General features: G+C 35.1%; 1 protein-coding gene across 2 annotated transcripts; it reads left to right on the forward strand.

The window, feature by feature from the left end:
• Positions 1–1242: 1242 nt before the first annotated feature.
• ced-6 (PTB domain-containing adapter protein ced-6) lies at positions 1243–27427 on the forward strand. Of its 2 annotated transcripts, none has more exons than XM_088235824.1 (9): positions 1243–1411; positions 14121–14279; positions 18239–18516; positions 19508–19701; positions 21164–21236; positions 22039–22151; positions 23542–23658; positions 24959–25601; positions 27241–27427. In XM_088235824.1, coding segments are annotated over exons 1-9 (1722 nt in total). In that variant the 5' UTR covers positions 1243–1267; the 3' UTR covers positions 27242–27427. The 2 variants fall into 2 exon arrangements, with proteins under 2 accessions (XP_088091950.1, XP_088091949.1); XM_088235823.1 differs by having other exon boundaries at positions 24959–25587.
• Positions 27428–27776: the final 349 nt, after the last annotated feature.

The raw sequence follows: 27776 nt of genomic DNA on the forward strand, positions 1-27776 counted from the left end.
AACTTTACCGGGTACACCCTACAAACGCATACAAAATGTGTCACCTTTTGTAGGGCGCATTCGGTAAAATTACCGGGCCGGGTGGATTGGCTGGCATGTGTGAAAAGGGCCATTGCGTATTGCTACGTTGGTCAAATACGCTTTAGAAGGAATGCTTGTCCAAAAAATTAAATATTAACTTCGTTTTTAAATAACAACAAAATATATACAAGGTGTTCTTTAAACCCTGTCACATCCGAAAGCACGATGATCAGTATGGGCAAGAAGACATATTGGCATATTAAAAAAAATATTTAGAACAAAGATTTTTTTTTTAAATAAAATATTTCATAAAAACAAATAGTTCCTTACTTCTGCAGGGGAGTGCGGTGCAGTATCAGACTCCCCCCTCCCCCTCCTCGTTTCTCCCCTGCAGAAGTAAGCAACTATTTGCTTTTTTTGAAATTTTATTCCTTCTAAAAAAATATTTTAATGTGCCAATATGTCTTCTTGATCATACTGACCATCGTAGTTTCGGATGTGACAGGGTTTAATGAACACCCTGTATTTTTTATAATAAAAAATAGTTTTTGTTAAAAAAATACTAGGATTTTTTTTAAAGTTCGCCATGAGCAATAGCCCTTTGAAGTTTTGTGGTCTGGCCCTGAAACTTTAATATAATTTTTTTTTTAAGATATAAAAATTGACTAAATATCTACAATGTTCTATGAAGAGAGGGTGGAAGGAAAGGTAAAGATGAAAGGAAAATGGGGAGAAAGGAAAAACACGTTTTTTTTGCTTAAAACACTTTTTTTACTCGGTACTGTGTGGAACATATCCCTCGTGTAAAAAAGGTTTATTTATTTATATGCCCAATGGGCATTTTTAGGGACATGTTTATACATAGAAAATTATTATAAAGGAAAGTAGAAAGACGCAATGGTATATAGTAGACTCGGTGGGAGTGGAAGCGGGAGAGATATGTTTATAATTGAATTTGATTCAGTGATCGTTTGAAAGAAGACAACTTGTTATCAAAGAAACCAAGACTGGTATGTTTGTTGGCAGACCTGAGAATTCTGGGCTTAGGGAAATGGAAACCATAGTCAGTTCTATGGTTATCGGTATGAAAGAGTCAGTTTTGTCTGAGGTTTCTAGTTGGGATATGTCTGTGATAGGTGACCCAGATTCGCTGCGTTTAGTTTAACCACCAGTGCCCTATGCGCCATCAGTTGCGAATGACAGTTTGATGATTGCTGACGATGTTTTTTTTCTGTTTCAGATAGAGATGTCGACGCTGCTGTTTTGGCAGGGGCGCGGTGGGCGTAACGGCACCACCGGCGCGGGGTCCCCGGCCCCCGGCGGCGGGAGCAGGACCTGGCTGCACGCCCCGGATCTTCTGCTCAAGGGACACGTCGCGTACCTGGTCAAGGTGACTATTACCCTCATATTATCTCTCATTATCATAATCATCATCAGCCGTCTCTTGTCCAATGGTGAACATAGGTCTCCCCCTTTAGTCTCCATATCTCCCTATCCTGAGCCAACCGCATCCAACCACTTCCTGCAACTCGTCTTATGTCATCACATTACCTTGTCTGAGGCCTGCCGACACGTCTTCTACCACCCGTTCTGGGTCGCCATTTCAGGACTTTTTTGGTCCAGCTAGAGTCTGTGATTCTTCCTATATGACCAGCCCAGCTCCATTTCTGGTTGGCAGCCCTATGGACCACATCGGTGACGTATGTTCTCGCTCTAATCCATGTATTGGTTTTTCTGTCTCCCAACGAAATACCCAGCATTCTCCTTTCCATGGCTCTCTGTGTCACTGATAATTTGTTCTCTCTAAACGCTGAAAAACGTACCGTCCTCACATAGGCAAAAACAACCCCATGTGTACTTATCTTTTGGGTGGTGTCCAACTCAAACCCGTAAGTAAAGCATCAAAAAGATCTAGGCATAATCATGTCAATAGATTTAAAATATTTTTACTTTTGAGAATAAACAAAGAAGACTAATTTAATAAACAGAGATAATTAACAAAATGTTCAGAAAGTTTTAAACACTACGTATTTATTTACATCTATATTATTTATATTACAAAACGCACAATGAAAATAACAAAAACTACATTTTTTATTATATTCATATATATATTATATAGGATGTTCTTTAAACCTTGTCACATCCGAAACCACGATGATCAGTATGGGCAAGAAGACATATTAGCATATTAAAAAAAACAAATGGTTGCTGACTTCTGCAGGGGGGAAGTGAGGGGGGCGTGGCCGCGTGGTTGACAGTGTATCAGACTTCTCCCTCCCCCCTCCTCGTTTCTCCCCTGCAGAAGTAAGCAACCATTTGTTTTTTTTAAATATTTTATATTTGTAAATTATGCCAATATATCTTCTTGCTCATACTGATCATCGTGGTTTCGGATGTGACAGGGTTTAAAGAACACCTGTACATGTATTCTAAATAAGTATTTTTCTAACTTCTTCTAATTTTAAGGCTATTTTAATGCAACCTATACGAAAAAATGTACTCCGGTTCTCCACTGCAATATATGTATGTAAATATTATTATGTATCCTTGTATATTTTCTACTAATATGTAATGATTTTTATTTTTTGCTCCTTTCTTTGTGTAAAATGCATTTCTGTCTTCATATTTTAAAATGGACTTCTGTTCTTTCCACTTTTATACTAATATGTAAAGATGATATTTTTGACATTTTTCTTTTTCTTCTAAAAATCATTTATATATTTTTTGCTACTTCTTTGTAAAACACGTATCAGTCTTTATTTGTATAAACGTACATATGTAAAAACATGTAAATGCCTAAAAGACGTTTAAATAAATAAATAAATATAGGCCCTAGCACTGAGCCTTGGGGTACTCCTAAATTATTTTCTATCGGATCTGAAATAATATTTTTAACTTTCGTTTTTTGATATCTGTTATTTAAGTAGATTTAAAACCAATTTAAGGCATTTCCTCTCATTCCAATTAATTAAAATATTTCTAATATTCTTGTTCGATCAATAGTCTCAAATGCTCTGTTAAAGCCTAGAAAAACTGGTAATACATATTTATTTTTGTCGATTTCTTCTTTCCAGTCATCAATTATTGTATTAAGAGCTGTTATGTCAGTTTATAGTTCAAAACAACTCCTAAATCTCTGATAGACATAACTACATCAATTTTGTAGCTTTCATTCTTATCTTCTTCCGCATTCACACGTCTTGTCATGCACGCCCTTCGGTCGCGTCCAGACACCAAACGAAAGTTCTAACACGACAATGCAACACTCGTTGCGCATTCAACCCTGTCGATGTTATTAAATGTCGTCGTGCAAATTTCGCGGAAATACTCGTATCATTGATACCGTGGACGCCCATTACGCCTACATCTGCGTATCAAAACGCAACTGATAAACACACTAATGTGAAATGACAATATTTGTAAACACGCTGGATTATCGTTCCTCTAACTGTATCCGGTGGTACAAAGGACCAAACGCGATTTTATGGTGCCCGGTAATTTCAGTAAAGGAAATTTTTTGAACATCCATATTTCTTCAACTCTTCCATTTGTTGATTTTAGTGAAGTTAGATGTTCAAGCATAGGCAAAATGGTGAATGTTACACAGTGTGTAAAGTGGCCACTTAAACCAGCCAATAACAGGTCATAAGCCCTGCAAATGCCTAGACTTCCATTTTCCCTTATTTAAGGTATTCTCCATCCCTGTTGTTATTTGTCAATATTAATATATAAAATCAGCTTTAAAACTAAAAAAAAAACTAAAAAAAACCTAATTATTAACGACGTTCTTACAAGGTTACATCATTTTGCAAAAACGTTAGAGATGGGACAAAATTGATGAATGTACATTGATCGAATAAAAAAATAATTCGTTTGATGTTGTTCATGAAAAAAGTAAAAATGTCTTATTTTTGGTGAATAATTTTCTTAAACACACTATAAAAGGCTTGTTTTTTCGTTTTTTATATCAATTTTCGAAAACAGAGTTTCATGATTGCATGAAATAACTGATAAAATCGATTTGATCAGTGATCAGTAATTTCCCACCACTAATGAAATAAGTTTGACAGCTGTCATTCTAATCAAGCTATATTTTAAGGACTATAGGTACTAATATTGTTAATGGATCGGCATTCACTTCGTAACACTTCATCATAAATTACTATGAAAATAAAACTTTGTTATTAATGTTACACAATTTTTATTATTTTACAAGAACACTCACTGATCATGTTTTCATATCTGTAGTTTAGATAGCTTTCCATTTATATGCTAACACCTTAGATAAGGGGGAAAAACCCTCCTGCTCTAAGTTTCACTGATTAATTTTTTGTTTTTAATTCTAGGACATTGTGAACAATACTCTGTGTTTACTATATTAGTTTTATATCGCCCGTCGATGGGAGGAGTGCTCTCCTGAAAATATAGTAGTGTTCTTGTAAAATAATAAAAATTGTGTAACACTAAAAACAAAGTTTTATTTTCATGAAAACTTATTTTGCATTACTATTATTTTTTTAAAAATATATTCAAATAAATATACATATTACACTCTTTGTATGAATGATTGTTTCGCCAATGTAGTTTTAAATTTACTTTGATTCTTCACCAGGAACCAGGACATAGGAAAAAAGCCCTTTCATAAGGTGTTATAAAAAGGGCTTTTTTCCTATGTCCTTTCAATTTCTTTTCTTCAACGCTTTCATCTGTTGATGTTTGCGAAGTTAAAGAGCTGAAACCTTTATTTATGCGGGTGAGATTCATCTAATTGAATTATTTCACCTACATACTAGGCAACGCCTGAAAATGTTATTTTTTCAATTTCTATACTTCTTCATAGACCAGGTGGATTTATCAACAATATTTTGAGTTTGTCCAAATTTTTGTAGACAAGGACTGGATTAAACTCTCTGGGGAGCTGTTTATATTAACATATTACAACAATGTTCTTCTCTTAAACGTTCTTCAACTCTGTTGTAATATGTTAATACTATATTATTGTCGACTGTTTGTTTCTTCAAAATAAATAAATAAATATGGTATTATTTTCTATAGTAAACGCCGATTTTTCGCCAATGAACTGTATTTATTTACGAGGAAAACAAAAAACAAACCGACACGAGCGTTGACTTAGAGATTACACACGCGTTGACTTATGACCGCGATAACTTAAGCATGTTCATTATTGTTTATTGTGATCGCTCAAATGCTAAACATGTTTTTAAGCACGTCGATAGTTATTTGTGATTAAGCTACAGATCGTTCTCAATCTCGCGTTTATTTCAATTTTCTTGAGAAGGTTGTTATTTGAAATTGTTATCTGCTCTGTGGTCTGTGCTGAATTCCCGCTTATTGCAATAATACGGGGCGTATCTCGCCGATTTTTTGTGCATCTCCGTATTGACCTGTTAACCTTTCTAATCGCAAGTCTCTATCTGCATACTCGCGTCTCGCGTCTTGCGTCTTACGTCTTGCACTCTACACGCGCGCCTTATGGCGCAAGAAAGAATTCCCAGCGTGCAACGTGACGTTTTCCTATTTTACTAGGTGTTACGTTGTGGAAAATTTATTTCAATAAATAATAATAATGGTTTATTAACAAAATTAAACTTAAAGTAAAACGAATTAGAAAATGTATATACACATTTATTAGATCAAGGAATATTTTAAAAATCAATCATTTAAAAATAGCTTATTACTCCATTGCACAATCTTTGTTACAATATGGTATTGTAGGATGGGGTGATGCATATGCCAATATATTAAACCCTCTTAAAATAGTTCAAAGATTAATTATTAAAGTAATTTTAAAGAAACCCTCAACATTCAATACGAAAATTCTATCAAGTTCATACAGCACACTATTTATAAAAAAAAAATCCATTATACAAATTTATACAGAAGAAAAAATAAAAGAATTTGAGATGAATAAGTCACTCAGATACCAACATAATATTAAAATTCCTAAATTCCATACAAACGTGTTAGGAATTATTATTTATATCACTACAGAGATGGGTAGAATTTTTGTTTCAAGATTATGGATATTCGAGCGTTTACAGGGCTTATGACCTGTCATAGGTTGGGTTCATAAATAAATAAAATGTGTGTATAAATATATATACATACCAAAAATAATATTGTGTTAGGAATTATTAATATTCAAATATTTAAGTAGGTACCTAGTACCTAGGTACTTGTTTATGGTTGAATTCCAAAAGATAAAATAAATGTTTTTTTAAATAGGGAATTCTTTAGTAAATAACACAATTTAGAATTTAGACAGTTAATGCAACTTTGTATAAATGTATAATTTTACGCAGGTAAATATACCCATTCAATACGGAAAGTCTATTTAAAATATTTAAGATTCATACAGTAGACACTCATTATAAAATAAATTCCATTTTACAAATTTATAAAGAAGAAAAAATAAAAGAATTTGAGATGAATAAGTCACTCAGATACCAAAATAATATTAAAATTCCTAAATTCCATATAAGTCATAGTCAAAATAGCTTTGTATTCAAAGGTGTAAAAAATTATAATAATCTTCCCAATGAACTGAAAACTATTAAAAATAATATCAATAAATAAATTTTAAGTAAATATAAAGAAATGTTTTTAACACGTGTAAAAACTACATTAAATTTTAATTAGTATGAATGTATTATTGTTTTATGTTTTTTCTTTATATATCCTATGTTTTTATTTTTCTTTTTTATGTACTCGTATTTAAAATTACATAAACTCTTAAAAATAAACAACTAAAACACTGTAAGTCACCTAGTGTAAGTCCAAGCACAAGAGTTAGTCTCTTTTTTTGGAGAATTACAGTGATAACATTTACTAGATGTGTAAAAATAGATATGCATAGAATTTTACAAAAGCATGTACTTTTTATGAAATTAATGAACAAAAAATTTATTTTTTTTAAATCACAAATTCTTAACTACTATATACATACTTAGGTATTAGATTTCTCTGGATTATGTCTAGTCTGCCTAACTAGGTGCAACCTGTTTTAAGGCAGACATTTTTATGCAAAAATAAACAATAACATAACAATAAACATGGATTGGTTTATTAGAATTGCTTCCACACAGTAACTAAAAATCTAAATTTGCGCGCGCGTGGACTTGTGAATTCAACACTAAGCGACCGCCTCATAGGAACTAACAGACTTACGCAGTTCCTTATTTTAGTTAGCGCATAACTGCGCAGGCGAAAGGTCATGTGTAGGCTTTAGCGAATGAACTTCGAACCCATTTTGGATCGTTACGATTAACAACAAACTATATTAAAAAATATATTTTCATAGTTACTAAAACGAGAAGTAAACTAAAAGCGGATTTTATAGTACAAATTTTTTGGGGTTGGAAGATGGCTCCTGCAATGGTAGCCGAAACGTCGGAACAAATCCAACACACACGGTATCACCCAAAAAAATAAACATATTAAACAATATATATACTCTTTATTATTTTAGAATGTTTTTAGTAAGTTTTACGATTTTTCTCTAACCATCTCCAGTAACCATTTTATTAAAAATTTATTTAATTGAATTCGGGTCATGTTTTTATAATGTTCGGGTAGCATATCGAATATTTTGGGGCCCAGAAACCTGAAATTTCTTTGCCCGAATTCAGAGTTTGCGGTAGACCCCATGACCCATCCTCTAGTTTGACTTCTGGTAGTGTGAGAGTGTTCCTTTTGGGATTTGGTAGAATAATTTGCTTTCACAAACATTATTATTCTAAAAATATATAATTGCCTAAGATATATCTAAGATCTCAAATTCCTCAAATAACTTGACGCTGGGGTACCTTAAGGGCTTTTTAAAAAAATATTTTAATTGATTTATGAGCAGATTCGAGAGGTTTTAACATTGATTTAAAAGTGCCTCCCCATCCTATAATGCCATTAGTTATAATTGAGTTACATAAAATATAATATAGTTGTTTGAGTTTAATTAGGGATAAGATGTTACGTATCGACTCGAAGATATGGGATAGTTTTCTAATGTTTTGTGTTATATATTATATGTGTTCTGTCCATTTAAAATATTTATCATTAATTATTCCCAAATGTAAATATTGTAAATGTCTCGAACAAGTAGAACAATTTGTGTATCTGGAAAGTCTGCTTTCAAGAGATGAAAGAGTAGAAAAAGATGTTGAAAGGAGAGTGAATGCGGGCATCAAAATGAACGGCCTACTATGCACAGTAAATGCTGATAAAAATATGTCAATCGAAGCTAAACTGGCAGTGCACAACAGAGTTTTTGTCCCGATACTCATGTACGGAAGTGAAACATGGAACTGGCAGAGGAAGGATGAATGCTCAGTGAACGCGGTCGAAATGCGATCATTTAGACGAATGTGTGGAAAATCAATGTATAACAGGGTTATGAATGTTTTTTAAAAAAAAAATTGTTTGTTTTTCCATACATATATTATTTACATAGAAAAATAATTACAAAAATACACTTTAGAAAAATACATCTTAAAATTAAGCTATAACATAAATTGGAAAAAATACCCACAAAGACTTCAGCGTCTGAGCGTGGGCCATGCCTTTTTTAATTATTGAAAAGTTTATAGCGTATAAATATGGTATGACATGACCATGAAAATAAAAGAAAAGAAAAAGAAAAGAAAAACCAAATTAACATATGCTGATATTACGAAAACATGATTTATTTGGAGTATGCATTTATTTATATTTTTTTAAGAATGTCTATCTGTTCCTTTCATGCCAATCCAAAACCTCAAACCTACTATAAACTGTACCAGTGATTTAATGTTTGTGGTTCCTTAGTTAGAAGATTGAAGGATCTTGGACCAACATGTGAGGAGTGCCTCTGGCGAGAGTGTAAATCTGAGTCAAGTATGATTGATAAGATTAAGAGGGGTCTCTGAGATGGTTTGGTCACGTAGAACGAATGGACTACTGCCATCACGCCAGTTCCCCGCAGGGGTAGGCAGAGAGGATGGACCGCCACACACGTCTATCCTGACATACATTCTTAGCTTCTTCCGCATTGACACATCTTGCCATTCGTGCCCTTTGACATATTGAAAAAAAAAAAATTAAAATCGTTTGAAAACTAAAAAAAATAGTTTTAAAAAACAGAATGGTTGCTTACTTCTGCAGGGGAGAAAACAGGAGTGCGGAGGGGGGTAGCTGGCTCTTTGCTCTGCAGAAGTAAGCAATCATTAATTCGATTCTTTGAATTCATTTTTTTTTAAATTTTGAAACGCTTCTACATTTTTTTTCTGACCTGTCATTAGCTAGTTTATGTGGACACTTAACACACTGTTTAACATTCACCATTCTGCCTATGTTTAAACATCCACATTTTCTCAACTCTTCCATTTTTTACTTTTCAAACCAAAATTCATACGTTCGTCCAAATTTTTGTAGACAAGGACTGTACTCAAACCCCTAGGGAGCTGCTAATATTAATACGTCGCAACAGAGATGAAGAACATTTTAGAGAAGGGAATATATATGTTAACGCAAAACAATGACAGGTCATAAGCCCCGTGAATGCCTAGACATATTTTTATATTTATTTATTTTTTTGCACCACACAGGCCAGGGCCTCGATTATGATGGAAAATTAATATTTATCTTCAATTTTATCTACAAAGTAAAATTAAGTTTTCTGTATGAAAAAGAGAATATGTTTACATTTTTTTTTAACATGTTTAATTACCGGTTACCGACGAAGATACTTTGAATTTCCATACATATATACACTTTCGTACATAAATATCGACATCAGTTCATAGCGTCTTAGTATATACACTATATACCGATGAAGATAGCCGTTCATAATCGCGGCCCAGGAGGCCCGATTACAGTGGGGAATTGCATCACAGAACATCTAGGCTTGAAAAAATCACATTTAATTTTTGTGTTCTCACTGGGAATCGAACTCAGAACCTCCCGTGTTTGAGTCGAGCGTCTTGATCACTACACCACGGCAGCCGCCATCCATATTCCCTTCTTAAAAATGTTTTTCCTCTCTGTTCACGACAAATTTAGATCTAAATAAATAAATAAAATAATGCATTTCAAATGTAAATATTGCGTTTTCAATGTCACGGCCATTTATTTCAAGGTTTGAATAATATTTAACTAATGTCTTTGTTATGTCAACAATTTCTTATTTTACCTCAAACATTTATTCTTTTAATATGTCGTTTTTATTTGGGCATTGAATTATTACTTCTGGATGTTATTTTTGATTTGTGATTTCAGGAAAATTTAATTTTTAACTAAGATCCTATTACTACCAACCGACCCTTGATCCTTCTGCTTTCGGCAATCTAAATTATTGGGTGTCAACTATAGTCCTTAAAATTCTTCTTCTTCGTTTTTTTCCTGGCCTTTTCACTTCTCAATTCGGGTGTTCTGGCCAGTGTCGAGTATTTTTGTTTTTTTACATATATACACATGTTTTAGTAATATAATATGTACAAGTTAGTATGTTAGTATTTAATATAATATATACATATAATAATAAAACATATTTACAACTTAACACCATTTACAACTAGATATTTACACAAGATTTTATATACACGTTTATTGGGTGGGGACAGGAGAGTTAGAATATGAATAGGGAATGGGATATTAATATCAGAGAGGTCGGATAGGAAATCAGGATAACAATCATTTATGGGGCATCCAAGAAAAATATGGTTTAAATCTTCCTCATCTAGCTGACATTCGCAAATGGCAGAGTCCCGGACATGGATTCTGAACAGGTGAGAACCATTGCAGCAGTGCCCAATGCGCATTCTGCATATGGAGGATGTTTCAAACTTGTTCAGAATCACTTTGGAAAACCAAGGCTTTTCTGATACATTTGGTTTCAGTTTGAAAAGATGTTTACCCTTGGCTTGGGAGGAGGCTACCCAATATTCTTGCCATGTGCGAAGTTGCTTCTCCTTCGTCATAACAAGGAGATCACCTAGTGGTAGTAAATTACTATAGGCAGGATCCCCGGAGTGGACCGCCTCCTTTGCTAACGCGTCCACTTTTTCGTTCCCGGGAATACCACAATGGCTAGGGATCCAGGACATAACAATACTCTTATCGGATGCTAGTCCTTAAAATATAGCTTGATTAGAATGACATCTGTCAAACTAATTTCATTATAGTCCTTAAAATGTAACATGATTAGAATGACATTTGTCAGAAAAAGTGACGACATAACTTTGTAGTAACGTCAAAGGAGTTATTTATATTGACACACGAAAAATCATTTGTATCTGGCGTGTTAATTTATTTTTTTAATACAAAGCTTGAAACATAAATTAACATTAATATATAAAATCAGTTTTAAAACTAAAAAAATAAAAATAAACCTAACTATTAACGACGTTCTTACAAGGTTACATCATTTTGCAAAAACGTTAGAGATGGAACAAATTGATCAATGTAAATTGATCGAATAAAAAAATAAATTATTTGATGTTGTTCATGGAAAAAGTATAAATGTCTTATTTTTTGGTGAATACTTATTTATTTATTTATTTATTTATTAACGGACATTGTCCATGTATACAATTTATAAGGTTTAAATATTACAATAAAAGAGTAGTTTAAAACATTTAAAGAAAAAAGAAAGAAGCATTGACAAACATAAGGGACATCGAGACAAGATCTGGACTATTTATTTAGTGCTCGTTTAAATCCTTGTAAACTTAAACCAAAAAAGTCCAGATGATCTTGTGTTGAGTTAACAATACGACAAAGGCGGGTCATTGGAGAATTTAGGCCATAGTTTGTTCTATGCTGATCGATGAACAGTACTTCATTGTTTCTCAATCTACGAGTCGGAATATTGAATTTTACTTGTCCCAGTAATGATACTTGTGTTAAACACACTATAAAAGGCTTGTTTTTGCGTTTTTTATATCAATTTTCGGAAACAAGTTTCACGATAGCATGAAATAACTGATAAAATCGATTTGATCAGTGATCAGTGATCAGTAATTTCCCATCACTAATTAATTTAGTTTGACAGCTGTCATTCTAATCAAGCTATATTTTAAGGACTATAGTGATGGGAAATTACGGATCACCGATGAAATCGATTTTATCAGTTTTTTCATGCAATCATGAAACTCTGTATTGTATTTTTATTGTAACTTTATTTACAGAAAAACAAATAAACAATTACCATTTATTTTAAATCATTTCCACCGTTTGTATTTTTATCCTAATATAAATATAAATTTTAATTAAGCGCGCCCAGCGCCCGCGGTGAGCCGAGAAACTAGCCGATTATTCCAGCTTGTTTTTTCATACAAATAAGTATACTAAATGTTGAATGTCGTAACCCCAGTGCGGGTTTTTTTTCCTAGATTAAACTTTCAGATTACACAAATTATTTGAAGATTCTTGATTTGGAAAACAGTATTTCAAACATTGTTTCTAAGGACTATTTTTCTTTGAGATGGTACTTTTGACATAAGACCATAATTACTTTCATGCGTCATATTGCGGGACATATAGCGCTCCACGCGGTCGTTTTTAGCACTATTAATTACTAAAACAATGCGGCCAGTTGACATTTCAATTGAATACCGAATATCGACTGAATTTATAGTGGTATTTTTTATTTATTTTTTAATAAATTATATATTAACGTAATAGATAATATAATATATCACGAAGTTACATCGTTTGAGTTGATTTCATGGATGAGAGTTGTTGTATCACACGGAACCACAGAAAATTATCAATTTATAGTATATATTACTTACATTATATTATGAACCTCCTATGTAGGTACAAATATATGTTTTTTTTATAGCTTACCTGTAAATAAAATCTCTATTCGCCACCGCTATATAGCTACTCAGTAGCTTTCGGGATGTTGGCGCGGGTGCACGTTTCGCCTGAGTCGTTAGCGATACCCAATGGTTTTTTCATATTTTCAGCAGTTAGATTTGAAATATTATCTTTGAATTAAATTGTGGTTAATTAAAGCCATTCCTTATAAATATTCAATTTCTCCCTTTTTAAATCTCTTATTTTTTTAATGTGTAGTGAATACACAGCACCGTAATGCGCGGTTTATTTAGGACAGTAAGGGAATGGTTATAATTCGAAATTTTTAACAGTACGAAGTCGTTAGTCCTTACCGTTATAAAAAAAAACAAAATAAAATTCACAGTTGCAGTATAATCAAAACAATTTCTCATTACCCACTATTATTATGGATAACTTATATAGCGCCATTTTCGTAATATAATACCTCAAGGGCGCTTTACATAGTGATTCTATAGTTAAATAAATTTGATTGAAGCTTTTAAATTTGTAATTTAATTAAAACAATTTATTTTGTTGTCACATGCTACGGATTTATTCAAATGATTTAGAGAACAAGTGGGTTTTAAGTTTTTTCCGAAACATCACTTCACTCTCACAGCCTCGCACCTCTGCTGGGAGAGCATTCCATGCCATAGGGCCTGCGACCGCAAATGCGCGTTCACTAAATTTAGTGCGCTGTTTGCGTAGAGGTATAATAACTTTTCCTCTCGCCGTAGACGTAGCTGATCTAAGCGTGAGACGCCTGTCAGCTAGTTCATCTGGAATGCATAGTTCCCCTAGATATTCCGGAGCAGAGTTGTGCAGTGACTTATACATAAGCCAACAGAGTTTGTATTCGACCCTCTGTGAAAAACGTAGCCAGTGTAGCTCCCGAAGTAGTGGAATGATATGACTGAACTTAGAGATTCCGAAATTTGTCTCAGCTGGTAGAAGCATGAACTTATCGTTCTACTAATTTGAGCGTCAAGAGAAAGGTCAAAATTGAGTACAACTCCCAGTAGTTTAACGGTGGGTAAAGCGGTACTCCCTACATTGGGTAGGGCCGTATCCTGGATCAAATTCTGCCGTCTGGCTGAAGCCACCCACAGTTGTTCAGTTTTTGATGGGTTTAATGTTAGTCTGTTTTCAGCCATCCAGTTTCCGATGCATCCATCAATTAAATTGACAAGCACACTTCTCTCTTCTCTTCTAATTGAAATGCTGTCTTCTACATGTTTGTAACGTATGTTATTGATTTTTAGTTCCTGGGGTCGACCACAGTAGAGCAGCCCAAGGGTATCGAGGTGGTGAAGGACGCCATCCGAAGGCTTCAGTTCACCCAGCAGCTCAGGAAGTCGGAGACGGGAGCCAAGACCAGGAAGGTGGAGATCACGATATCGGTGGACGGGGTCGCTATTCAGGTATTAATAAGCATTTATTTATATGGATATCACACGCTCGATTCGATGGATGCTTCTTTAAAAATTTGACTTCAAAACAATTATCAATGTGTTTATTTTTTGGGTGATACTGTGTGTGTTGGACTTGTTCCGACGATTCGGCTACCATTGCAGAAGCCATCTTCAGGGCAAACTGAGTGCTTTGTGCAAATCTGCAATAGCGGAACAATATGTACGAGTATATAAAAATATTAATAAAATATCTTACGAGAGAGTTAAATTTAATAATAATGATTTCGTTCCCAAAGCGTCGAGGGGTTTTATTTTTTATTTATTTATACTTTTACATTGTTTGTATTCTTTTTTTATACAGAATAATGTTCCCTCACTATGGTGTCCCGTGCCGAGGGAAACATTTTACAAAATGTGAAACATGCCTAAGATTAGATATTTAACAAAGTTAACAACATAATAACAATAAAAAACAAAAATATTCATAAAAAACATAACCAATTTATATGGACTAATTAATACAATTCATAAACAGTGCATACATTTTACATATTTGGCTTGATCCACTCATCGATCCGTGCGCAACCCTCCTCCACTATCCATTTCTTAATATCAATTTTATATTGTGAGAACTTACTAATTGTCCTTATGGATAATGGAAGTAGATTGTACACTTTAACCGAGTAGTAGGCCAATCCTCTTTGACCGAAGGTTGTATTTATTTTTTTATTTTTTTGCAGCATCAGGGTGGAGTATCTACTAACTCTTGTATTTGTAACGGAAGGTAGAGAATAATATTTACGTGCGTATAGTAACAAAGCTTTTACATAAAGTTGTTTTATAGATTTGACATTAAGATTTTCAAATATTCCGAGGATGAGAAAAGATCAGGATAAAAGATAAGGATAAAATAGAAAAAAAGAGGGATTCTGTTGAGGAGATTACCCTTACAATGCCTATAAAGAATACTGTAGTAACATCTTTTCCTGTAATTTGAATTATTTAATACCTAAAAACGAAAGCCATTTTCAGAAAGAGCATACAAGTTTGGATTTTGTCTAAGAAAAGAGACCATTGCAGGAGACTGCTGCGAGATATTACATAGATTAACATACTATTAAGCGTGTTGTCCAGGTGTTTATTGAAATATATGTTTATATAATAATATTTCATTTTAATTTTTACTATTATTTAATGATGTCCATGCTTCCACTTTCCATTGTGTTGTATCCCAACTCAACACAGGGCCCTTGGCTTCATAGATTTAAGGATACCTAATTACGTTATTTTTCTGGCACAACTGCCGATTTTGGACGACCTTCACGAAATTCATCGAAGTGCGACCACGATTGAATTCAGAAAACCAGCGAAACACGGTGGCTCGAGATGGCGCTTCATCACCAAAATTTGCAGCGTGTTGATCGGCACACTGTTGTTGGTTTAATCCACGTCGAAAGTCATAGAAAATCATCGCACGTAAATGTTGACGATTTTGTTCCATTTTTTAAACAAAATTAATTTTTCAAGTATCTGTAAACAACACAAATATCTAAATTTATTGCAACAGAGAGAAAAAACATTATTGAGAAGGGAATATGGAAGTCTAGGCATTTACAGGGCTTATGACCTTTCATTGGCTGGTTTAAGTCTGCAAGCAAAGAACACAAATATCACTCGTATGACAAAACGTTCTGAGTACGTTTGCCATTAAAAATGGCAAACTTTACGATGACAATGTCAGATTTGACATATTCACACTGGTGTCGCCATATCTCAAAACTTATGTAGCATCCCTCGTATTACCTTTTTGTAATCTTTATATATATATATATATAATTCTTCTGTACGTGTGATGTCACTGAACTCCTCCTAAACGGCTTAACCGATGTACGTGCGGTTTTCAGCGAAATGTAGATCTTTGCGCTGCGCGTGTGTGTAGATATTAACATTTTCAATCGAATCTTCGAAATCTTTTTTTCATTGACCTACCAGGGTTACATTCAACGAGAATGCATTTACAAAAACAAAATAAGGATGCTGTTTTTTGCGTTTCAAAAAAGTTTGTTTTTGACTGTTTACAAAAAACATTCGCTTTTTATGGATCCCAATCAGATTCTTTCCTTACATTCCTTAGAATTTCTTCCCATTTATTTATTTTTACTGGATTTTTGTTAAAACTAAAATAATATTAACTGACATTCAATACATTTTTGAAAATCGCATTCATAAATTAAGTATACCCCTATTGGTGAGAAGAGCGGAGTTTGACGTTTGCAAAAAAATTCTAAATTTGAAAATTAATTGCTTTATGTTTTGGAATTCAACTATTAACAAGTACCTAGGTACCTACTTAAATTCAATATTTGAATATTAATAATTTTATAAAGAATAAAAAAAATATTTTTTAAGCTAATAGCAGGCAAGCCAACGTTCGGGCAGGACAACGTCTGTCGGGTCCGCTAGTATACAGGGTGTTCATTAAACCCTGTCACATCCGAAACCATTCATTTTAGAACGAATAAATTAAAAAAAAAAAAATACCGAAAAAAGCAAATGGTTGCTTACTTCTGCAGGGGAGAAACAAGGAGTGGGGAGGGGAAGTCTGATGCGCCCACAACCGCGCGGCCGCGCTCCCCTTACTTCTCCCCTGCAGAAGTAAGCAACCATTTGTTTTATTTAAATATTTTATTTAAAAAAAAAAAAAAAATTAATATGTCTTATTTCCCATACTGATCATCGTGGTTTCGGGTGTGACAGGGTTTAAAGAACACCTGTATAATATATAATGTATTTGTATGAAATAATATTTTTTTAAATTGATAGTGGATGGCAGAAGATTGTACTGTACAGTCAAGCCCTGTAATTCCTTTAATTATTATTATTATTATTAATAATAATACAGTAGCAGCTATTAAGCTGATGCGTGTACAAGTACACGGTTAGTAAACATTATACATTGCTGTGTGCATCTAGTTAACATTCACTGAACTAGCACTGGGCCATTCCATTTCTCCACGACTCGGTTTGTCAGGAAGTTCTTCCCGGGGTCGGATGAGAAGGAGGCAGTGTTTAGTTTCAACGAATGACCTCTGAGATGGCGGTTTTCATTCATAGTGATCATTGATTTCAACTCGGGTACATTATATTGCTCAGTTAAGATCAAGTCACCACGCTGCCTCCGCTCTTCCAGTGAACTTTACCCGAACTCCCTGTCTTCCGATTGTAATCGCCCCCTGGACAGATTTTGTGGACACCGTATGCTCCTCCCGAGGAGCGGGCCCTGATAGAGTACACAAGATGATGTTGTAAACCCGCTGGAGATTATTAGCATTCGTATTGTTTACTGAAAGAGTTACGAAGCGCTGGAATAATTAGCATCGCCAAGTGAGTTGCTTTGTCGTCCTCATTAACATTGTTGTTAAACTTGTATCGAAGAATAGAATTGACATCATATTTACGATCCTTATTACGCGCAGAAAAACGTCTTTGTCAGAAAATGTATTCCAGTAAGTATACGCAAACAAAATGACCCAAGAAGGTTTTCAGTGTCACTGCAATACTGACGCGATGCCAGACGCACACACAATGTAACAAATTAAGTATTCTAAAAAGAGAAATATTTTATTTTTTTTTTATAAAAAAGAAATATTTGCGTCGGTGGAATGCAACTGGGCATTCGCAGCGTTTTAAAGAATCACACCCTCCAGCAAGATGTGACTCATTTCACCTACCAGGCTATGCCTAGACTTTCCTATTCAGTTCTCAAAAATGTTCTCCCTCTCTGTTGCAACAAATTTAGATCTGAATAACTCTCTAGGGAAGAAATCCAGCCAGTCAACATTTGGACATATTCAAAACATTGTTGATTTTGTAATTGTATTAATTTTAAATGGTAAAATAAAAATAAATAAATAAAGATTGTACACTTGTGTGCATTGTAAAAGAATAAAGAAGGTAATTATTTCCAGGAGCCGAGAACGAACAATATTCTTCACCAGTTTCCTCTGCATCGAATCTCGTACTGCGCGGACGACAAGGAGGCCAAGAAGTTCTTCTCCTTCATAGCCAAGGGAGAGACGGGCGGAGGGCCGGGCCCCCTGCCCGGCAGCCCCGCGCCGCCCGCCCCCGCCCCCACTAACGGCTCCGCCCCTCTCGCGGAGCAGCACGAGTGTTTCGTGTTCGTGTCCAACAAGCTCGCCTCCGAGATCACCCTGACCATTGGGCAGGCCTTTGACTTGGCATACAGGTAAATATTGTAGAAACATAACATAACACTAATGATATAAACATCGGCTTCGTGGCGTAATGGTCAGCACTTTTGCCTACCATGCAGAGGTCGTGTGTTCGATTCCCGATGTGGTTGACATGAAATATTTATTTAAAAGGGTCTTTTTACACTAGAATATTTCATAGTCATCTTTGATTAATTTTAATATAGAATCACTACAAAAAGGCTTCTTACATGTGATTTACATTTTCTTTTCAAAATTCCAAATAATATGGTTGATTCGCCGTACCTTTTACAAAATATTGGTTTCCTTCGTCCTCTTCGCTATACCAGATTAAATTTCTTTTTTTTTATATACCAACTTCCAAAACAATTATACCTCGAATTCATTCATTAGACGTACCTGTAGAAATTATAATGGACTCAGTATTGATGTAGACATTTTTGACTGCACGTTGCATTTGTACAGAAAATTTCTTCATGGAGTTGATTATTTGGGATAGTTGCTGAATGTGCATCTTGAGTGGTTTATGCTATGTATATGTGCCGCATGTAATGTATATGTTTTTGTATGTTTTATATGTGCGTATGTGCCTTTGTCGTATTGTTAACTCAAGACAGGATCTGGACTTTTTTGGTTTAAGTTTACAACGATTTAAACGAGCACTAAATAAATAGTCCAGATCTTGTCTCGATGTCACTTATGTTTGTCAATGCTTCTTTCTTTTTTCTTTAAATGTTTTAAACTACTCTTTTATTGTAATATTTAAACCTTATAAATTGTATACATGGACAATGTCCGTTAATAAATAAATAAATGTGCATTCATGTGTGTGTGCGTGGATGGTTCGGAGTGTGCATTCGCTCTTTATATTTATTACCAATGATAACCTCCATGGAAAACGCAAATGTCAACAATTATTCTTTTCTCACTCGAGTGTCATCATGCACCATAGAAGATTTAGCGTCGGAAACTACTGATTTGATATCCGTGTTTGTTTGTTCGCAGGAGGTTCCTGATGGAGCGCGGGGCGGGCGCGGAGGCGGTGCTGCAGGACGCGGCGCGGGCGCGCGCGCGCGCGACGGAGATGGCGGCGCGCGCGCGGGAGCTGGCGGCGCTGCTGCCCCCCGCGGCCCTGCGCACCTGGCTCGCCTCCCGGGGCCTGGGGCACGCCACCGAGTGGACCCCCGAGCCCGACCCGGGTAAGTCACCTCGCCGAATATAACCCAATCTAGTGATGGGTAGTTCCTAATTCTCGGGTTGGGAAGTTGGTATGCACGATGTATGAAAGTGATGGTTTTAGAAAGGGATGAAAATATAACTAAATGTGAGATCAGCGTGAACGGAGATATTCTGAATCAGGTAGAAGAATTTGTGTATCTGGGAAGTATGTTTACCAGGGATGGAAAGGAGGGTGAGTGCTGGGAACAGGGTGAACGGTGCGCTATAATCTACTTTGGCAAACAAATGTTTAACAACAATATTTTGAGTTTGTCCAAATTTTTGTAGACAAGGACTGGATTCAACTCCCCGGGGAGCTGTTTATATTAACATTACTAATGTTACACAGTGTGTAAAGTGGCCACTTAAACCAGCCATTGACAGGTCATAAGCCCTGTAGATGCCTAGACTTCTATATTACCTTCTCTTAGATGTTCTTCATCTCTGTTGTGAAATGTTAAAACAAATGTTTGTCGCAGGAGGCTAAACTAGCAGTTCACAATGGAGTTCTAGTGCCAACTCTAATGTATGGGAGCGAAGTATGGAATTGGAAAAATGATGATGAAAGTAGGTTAAATGCTGTCGAAATACGATTCCTCAGGCGAATGTGTGTGGTAAAACGATGTAAGATAGGTGCACAAATGTCGAGAAATGAAAAGGAAAAACTGCCGGCAAACTGGAAAGAGGCCATTGTTATTCCCACCTACAAAAAAGGGGACAAGCTCTCTGCTGTTAACTACAGACCCGTAAGTCTTACAAGTATAGTCTGTAAAGCTATGGAGAAAATAATTGTCGAGGATTCCCTTCGCAAGAAAATGTTATCGTAGAAGAGCAACATGGCTTTGTGCCGAAACGATCAACAGGGACAAATCTCCTATCCTGTGTGGATACTTGGACTCGAGAGTGGAACGAATGTCATCCTACAGATGTCATATATCTTGATTACGAGAAAGCTTTTGATCGAGTGTATATCCAAAAATAATATATACTAGTTCAGTTGATGTGTTCAAAAACCGCCCAGACGCACACATGAATTTATAATGTTTAATAACCGTGTACACTTCATACACACGCATCAGCTTAATAGCTGCTAGTGTATTATTCATAATAATCATATATTCACAGTGCTCCCAGTGTGCGTTAACCACGTGACGTTCTTCGAGACTTCTCTTTGTCGCCACTTGGGGGCACTGCCGGCATGATAACTAGTACCGCGTGATCCTAGCGTTCACAGCGCTACAAAATGCTCGTAATAGTATGTTTATTAATAATATTTCATTTGAATTTTTTAAATAATATACGTGCTTCCAGTTTCCATTATGCTGTATCCCAACTCGACACAGGGACCTTGGTCTCATAGAGTTTGGGATACAATATCATTATATTTTTGTAATATGGATGTATTTGTATGAATAAATAAAAAATATATGTATATATTTCTAGGCTTGGACACAAAATCCATCGGCTCAACACAGGACAACCTGTTCTCTTCGTCGCCGCCTGTATTCTCAAATAAGTAAGTTTAGTATTATTATTCAATTAAAATCTATAACCTACTTCCACTATCTATTAAAGCAATTATTAACGAGGAAATGTTTAAAAAGGCTATAAAAAAATGGATAGTGGAGCTAGGTAGAAGTAAAATGGATTGTCTCATTCGCCCAAACCAATATTGAATCAACTGCTCCACAAGTGTATATCTTATTTTAGGTTTTTGTTATTTTCATTGTGCATTTTGTAATATAAATAATATAGTTTGTAAAACTGAAAAAAAAATAACAAAAAAAGCAAATGGTTGCTTACTTCTGCAGGGGTGAAACGAGGTGGGGGAAGGGGGGAGTCTGACACTGCGCTGCGCTCCCCACACTTCTCCCCTGCAGAAGTAAGAAACCATTTGTTTTTTAAATATTTTATTCTTAAAAAATTTATTTCTAAATATTTTTTTAAATACGCTAATATTGACTTCTTGCCCATACTGATCATTGTGGTTTCGGATATGACGGGGTTTAAAGAACACCCTGCATACCTAGTTTTTAAAGCAGTCTGAATATTTTGTTAATTATCTCTGTTTATTAAGTTAGTCTTCTTTGTTTATTCTCAAATGTAAAATCATTTCCAAAAAGTATATTGTTAAGTGTCCTCGGCACCGGTAACCCCAGTGAGGTCACATTATTTTTATTATTAATTATAGTTTGTAAGAGAAAAATATGAATAAATAAATATAATATATCGAAGGTATACGTTTATCTTCCGTCCCCAGTATCCGCGCAATGTTTCACCGCAATTCTGATCTGTGTATTCGTTGCTTTCATTTTCAGTAATCACATAGTGGATCTGATGAATACCAGTATTGACATGTCCACTCCGACCAAGAATCCTTCAGTCGGAACTAAACTGGAAGGACTGTTGCTAAATTCAGATTCCGACAGTGGTAAGCCATTTGTTCAAATTTTATTAATTAAAAAAATGGCTTTTTAAGGGTCAGTGTTGTGGCCAGCGGTTCAATTTTACGCGATGATTATTCCTGTCAAGAAAGAAAAAGTTAAATCAATCAACCTTTCGCAAGAACTGACGCATTAAGAAAACTTTTTTTTTCATATGTACGTAGGTCCTCGAGTTTGGTTCGCCGATTTGGAATCCTCAATATAATGCTTGCAAAAATCGTATTGAACATATTCAAAACTATTTTCTTAGACAATTAGATTTCAAAAACAATGTTTCATTTTCAAGTAGGACGGAGTCCGCTAATTTTCACAAGGTTCAAAATCTCGCAACTCGGCGTACCGTACCATGTTGGATATGAGCTTTCTCTACAAAATTGTTAATAACGTAATCGGCTATCAAGCCCAGAAATTGTTAGAGGCATTTCATATCGAGTCCCTGTCCGTAGAACTCGTCCATCTGTACTCTTCGACATTCCTAACTCAATGACTAATTATTTAAAAAATAGCACTCTACGAAGAATACAGATTACCTATAATGACAGTTTTAGTGACATCGACATACTACATTGTAAATACCATATTTTTATCAGATCTGTTAAAGACATTTTAAATTTATCTCCTTCTTGACTTTAAACTTTTTGATTTTTAATTTTATCTTTCAATTTTAACTTTTTAATTTTAATTCTTAATTTTAACTTTTAATTTAATCTTTTAACTTAATTTTAACTTTTACTCTTGATTTTAATTTTAACTTTTGATTTCAACCCTTAATTTATACTTACTTACATCTACTACCTGCATCTTATAATTTATTGTTGGTTGTGAATTTCTACAAATAAACTTAAATGTTCATGGAAGCAGAGAGAGAGGGAGGAAAGTAGAGTAGCTATACAATGTCTTCTCCTTTTTATGTACTTTTTATTTAATATTTTTATTTTTACTTTTTTAGAATTCAATTATTTTTCCCCTCTCCTGCATTCATAATAAATTAGTATGAAATCTGTAATCGGTCTTTCTTTTTTTAATTGTTCTTTTGTACCTTGTTTCCTATAAAGACTGTATGATTTCATTAATAAATATATAAATTCATGACTGAACATTTTTTTGTAGATTACCTATAAAATAAATCACCGCTCGCCACTGATACACATACAACTTGAATCTATCTTGGTATTGGTGTACCTACGTGGATAGATGCAACAAAAACAAACATCAAAAAATATGCATAGTACTTTGTACTGTACTATTATGGATAATGGAGAAAAAAAAATTGTACATTTTAATATTCTGTGCTATGTAAATGTGATATTTTTAAATGCCAAATATTTTTTTTAAAATCTATCGCTGTGGTATTGATGTCGCTGTGTTTGTGTTAAGATTTCGATCCACGAGCTCTGGAGAGTGAGCCGCCAGCCGTAGCCCTGAACGCCAGCCGGCCTCGTGCCAACCAAACTACATCCCCCACGCACAATGGACTCACCCCTCCTCCACTACGTGAGTATTCTTAGTGTTTATCTTATTAAAATATATCGCTAAATCATTTCACGTGAAATATAGAGCGACGATCGATGAAGCGAGTTATCATTTTATGTTCAATACAATACAACATATTCTGCGAGACTAACAGTATGTTTCATTGCCAAAACTCTGTTGCACATCTTCAATCTAGGTTTTTCATCAGGAATTTTTCCAACACAACTTAAACAATCAATAGTGCAACCGATCTGTCAATCGGATGATCAACGGAATATAGAAAATTACAGACGAATATCGTTGGTTAGTGCATATTCACAAGTATTGTAGAAAGCATTCAAAAATAGACTTGGCGATTATGTAGAGAGTAAAGACTTACTTAGCGACAATCAATTCGTATTTAGACCAGGTAAAAGTACAGATGACGCGGTCAAAAAATTAATAGAGGCATTAGTAAACAACATTAACAATGGTAAGAAAACAATTGCAATTTTTCTCAATTTGGCAAAAGCGTTTGACATCATATCGCAAAAAAATATTTAAAAAGAGTTGAAAATATCAGGATCACAGGTAAACCCCTAAATTGGTTACATAGTTTCATTACCAACAGATTACAGAGGGTTTAAATCGGAGAATGCAGCAGTACAGCTTTAGAAATAAATTTTGGGGTACTACAGGGTAGTACGCTAGGACCACTGCTGTTTATTATATAAATATATGTAAACAAATTGTGTAATTTAAACAGTAACGCTCATATAATCACCTTTGCAGGCGATACAGTTCTTGTATTTGAAGGTGATGAAGGATAATTCGGAAGAAACACGTGTTAAGGCCGAAACAGGAACGAATATTCTCAAAAACTGGCTCAGAGATAATTTACTGACAAAACTCAAAGAAAACCAAATACCTTAGGTTCACTCAAAATATTAAAGGCCAACCGAGAGGATAAAATTCATGATACAAATTGTAACACGCTCGCCAGCTGTAAATGCTATCATCTGGAATGTGTACGAGACATGAAATATTTGGACATTTTTATTGACGCACGCCTTAACTGGAGAAAACATATTAATTATTTAGTAGGTAGAGTGAGGAAACTAATCAATATCTTTATAACACTGCGTAATATATTGTCCGTTTTATTGTCACCTCTTGCATGGTAGGCAAACACCATATAATATCATCTCTTAAAGTACCGACAACTCTATACTTCACCAATGAATTCAGAATTTTTTTTATCATTTAATGTGATTGTTAACTGTCAGTAATGAAATAAATAATAAGTCATTAAAGTGTTTTCATTTTAATATTTGTCTTCTAGTGGCGCCCCCTCCTAAAGCGAATAAGCGGTCGCCGACCCAAAGCGCGACCAACGGACTGACGAACGGGTCCAACAGCGACCTGTTCGGCTCCGCTCCCTTCGCGATCTCGCCGGCCGGCGGCGCCGCGGCGCCCGCCGCCCCGGCCGGCCGGCCGCAGCCGAGCAACGCGCCCAACTACAACCTGAGCGACTTCAGCTCGCAGGCGTCCGTCTTCCCTCCGAGCGGCTCCGCCGCGAACGGCACCTCGGGAATGGTCGGGTTCGACCCGTTCGACACGGGCAAGCTCGGAGCCGTGAACGGGAATTACAACGGGAGCTCGTTCAGCAACCCCATGGACGCCGGGAGCTCGGGCAACAGCGGAGTGTCCAACTGGAACTACAACGCCGTCCCGAGCTGGTTCGGCAACCCGGCGGACGTCGCGAGCCCGGGCACCAACGGAGCGTCCAACGGGAGCCACAACGGCGTCCCGAGCTGGTTCAGCAACCCCATGGACATCGGGATGAACTTGAGCAACAACGGGTCTCACGGTTTCGGAAACGCCTTCCCGTGTGGAGACATTAAAAACAATTTGGCGTCTTTGGACAGCGGTTTTAGCGGCTTCTTGGACAAGAGGGTATCCGAAATGAAGGTTGGTAATTTTTAGTAAGTTGACCTTTTATATTTTTTACTATGCATAGTTACTAACATAGAGTAAAGCGATTTCCAAAAGTAAATGATATACAGTTGAAACATGCTTACGAGTAGGCTTAACATAATCATCCAGTTTGAAACCGGGACAGAAGCGAGAGATTGAACAGAATAGAGAAAAAAATGCATGTCTTTTTCGCATTTTGCATTTGCACGCAAAAAAAAACATGGCACAAAAATCATTACACAGAAAATGTAATTATTTATTCTACCATTCGTATTTTTCGCTAGTGTAATTTTAAAAATTCGCTTAAAAAATAATACCAAGTTTGGAAATTGCAAGGTAAAAGTACACTTTTCATGTTGTAAGGAAATAGATATGCTTCTTTGGAGCGAGTATACGAGATAACGACGATAACGAAATTTATTTCGACGGCTTACGCCTTTGACAAAGTAAAAAATAATATTGAAAAACAATTATAATGAAACAATACACCTGAACACAGTATAGAAAATATAGATGCATGGAATAAAAACAGCGGAAAAAAGAAAATAATAAAGAAAAATTAAATAAGAAATTATAACATAGGTGTGCAGCAAATTAACAAGAAATAAAGGGTTTAAATATAAAAGTATCGAAGTGACAGAGGCGATGTCTCATAGCATTAACACTAACACAAGTATAACACTTAGTACATTATTATAATTTAGAAAAGAAGTGATTAAAAAGTCATGATTTTAATTGGTACAAAGATAAATTAAATAAATCTAAGTTTCCACGTTTGTTCGCTAACATGTGGAACCGTGGAATAGGTGAGTATTTAACATAACATATTTGAACTATGCAAATCAGCAGTAAAAGAAGTATTATGTTAAATGTTATTAAATATTTGCATATAACCACTCACTGACTTTTCTATGTCTACCAGTTTCGATACGTACCTGTCTCTTCGTCAGGACACCAATTAAACCAACATGCAAACCAACATGCAAAACCCACTATACACCTTCACCATAGTTGTTGCACAAAAATATAAAACCAACACGACATTCATTTTAATGATTAGGACAAACATGCACTGATTAAATTATAAAAATATTCTCTCGTTTGAAAATTAATGAAAAAAGTAGAGGGGATGGAGGGAAGGGATAAGCTTAATAGGTTTTATAGGGTAACCATTACAGTAGAACATCGTACAAAGGACTATATTGGAAGTTTGTTTGATTATTGATCAAAGGAACATTATTTTTTAAAGCTTTCCTAATGTGAAAAATATTTCCATATTATTTACTTTTAACTTTTGTATGTAAGATTTTAACTCCTGTATTTTTATTAAAGTCATGATTTAAATTTATTAGGTGATTTGCGAATTCAGAGAAACTATTATTGTGAAGACACCTCATATGTTCTTTAACACGAATATCAAAAGTATTTTGTCTCGTAATTTGTTAGATACAGACCTTCTCTATTTCGAGGATGCGGTTTGATGTATGAATGCAGAGGAAGCGAAGTCTTTATGCAAAGGCAGAGTGATATGGAATTCTATCCACTCTGCCTACCCCAGAACAGCGTGATGCTTTGTTTTGCTGCAGTTTGTGAGAAATTTTGCGATTTTCAAAAGACGCTCATGTGCTATTTTGATTTTAATTTCAGGACGGCTTCGGTCGAGGTCTGGCGATGGGAAGCGAAGGCGCGTTTATCGAGAGTTTCGACCCGCTCAGACAAAACTGACATTTGTCAATAAATAAAGATAATAATGTTAACTTTTCTCATACAAGGAACAAACATAGACAAAAACGCTACATTCCAATTCTTAAAATTTCCAAAACAGTTCCAAAAAGATTGAATCAAAAACTTCTTAAAAATGATATTTATTGAATATTCCGTTTCCGCGCCCAATGGTGCATAGAGCACTGCGCTGGTACTCCAACTGCAGCGTTTCTTGATTGACTTGACTGTGTAATATTCTAGTGTCAAAACACCTTTTTAAATAAATATTTCATTTCAACCACGTCGGGAATTTATCCCGATACCTCTTGTATGGCACGCAAACACGCTGACCATTAGACCATGAGGTGGAAAAAATTAGGCCGGTCCACCAAATACACCAAAAAAAAAAAAAACCTTTTTTTATTTGTTTTTTTTTTGTCGGCCTCATGGTGTAGTGGTCAGCGCGTTTGTCTGCCACG

This window comes from Micrasema longulum, unplaced genomic scaffold (assembly GCF_059751315.1).
Source record: "Micrasema longulum isolate JH-2025_06_02 unplaced genomic scaffold, ASM5975131v1 h1tg001453l, whole genome shotgun sequence".
Classification (NCBI taxonomy): domain Eukaryota; kingdom Metazoa; phylum Arthropoda; class Insecta; order Trichoptera; family Brachycentridae; genus Micrasema; species Micrasema longulum.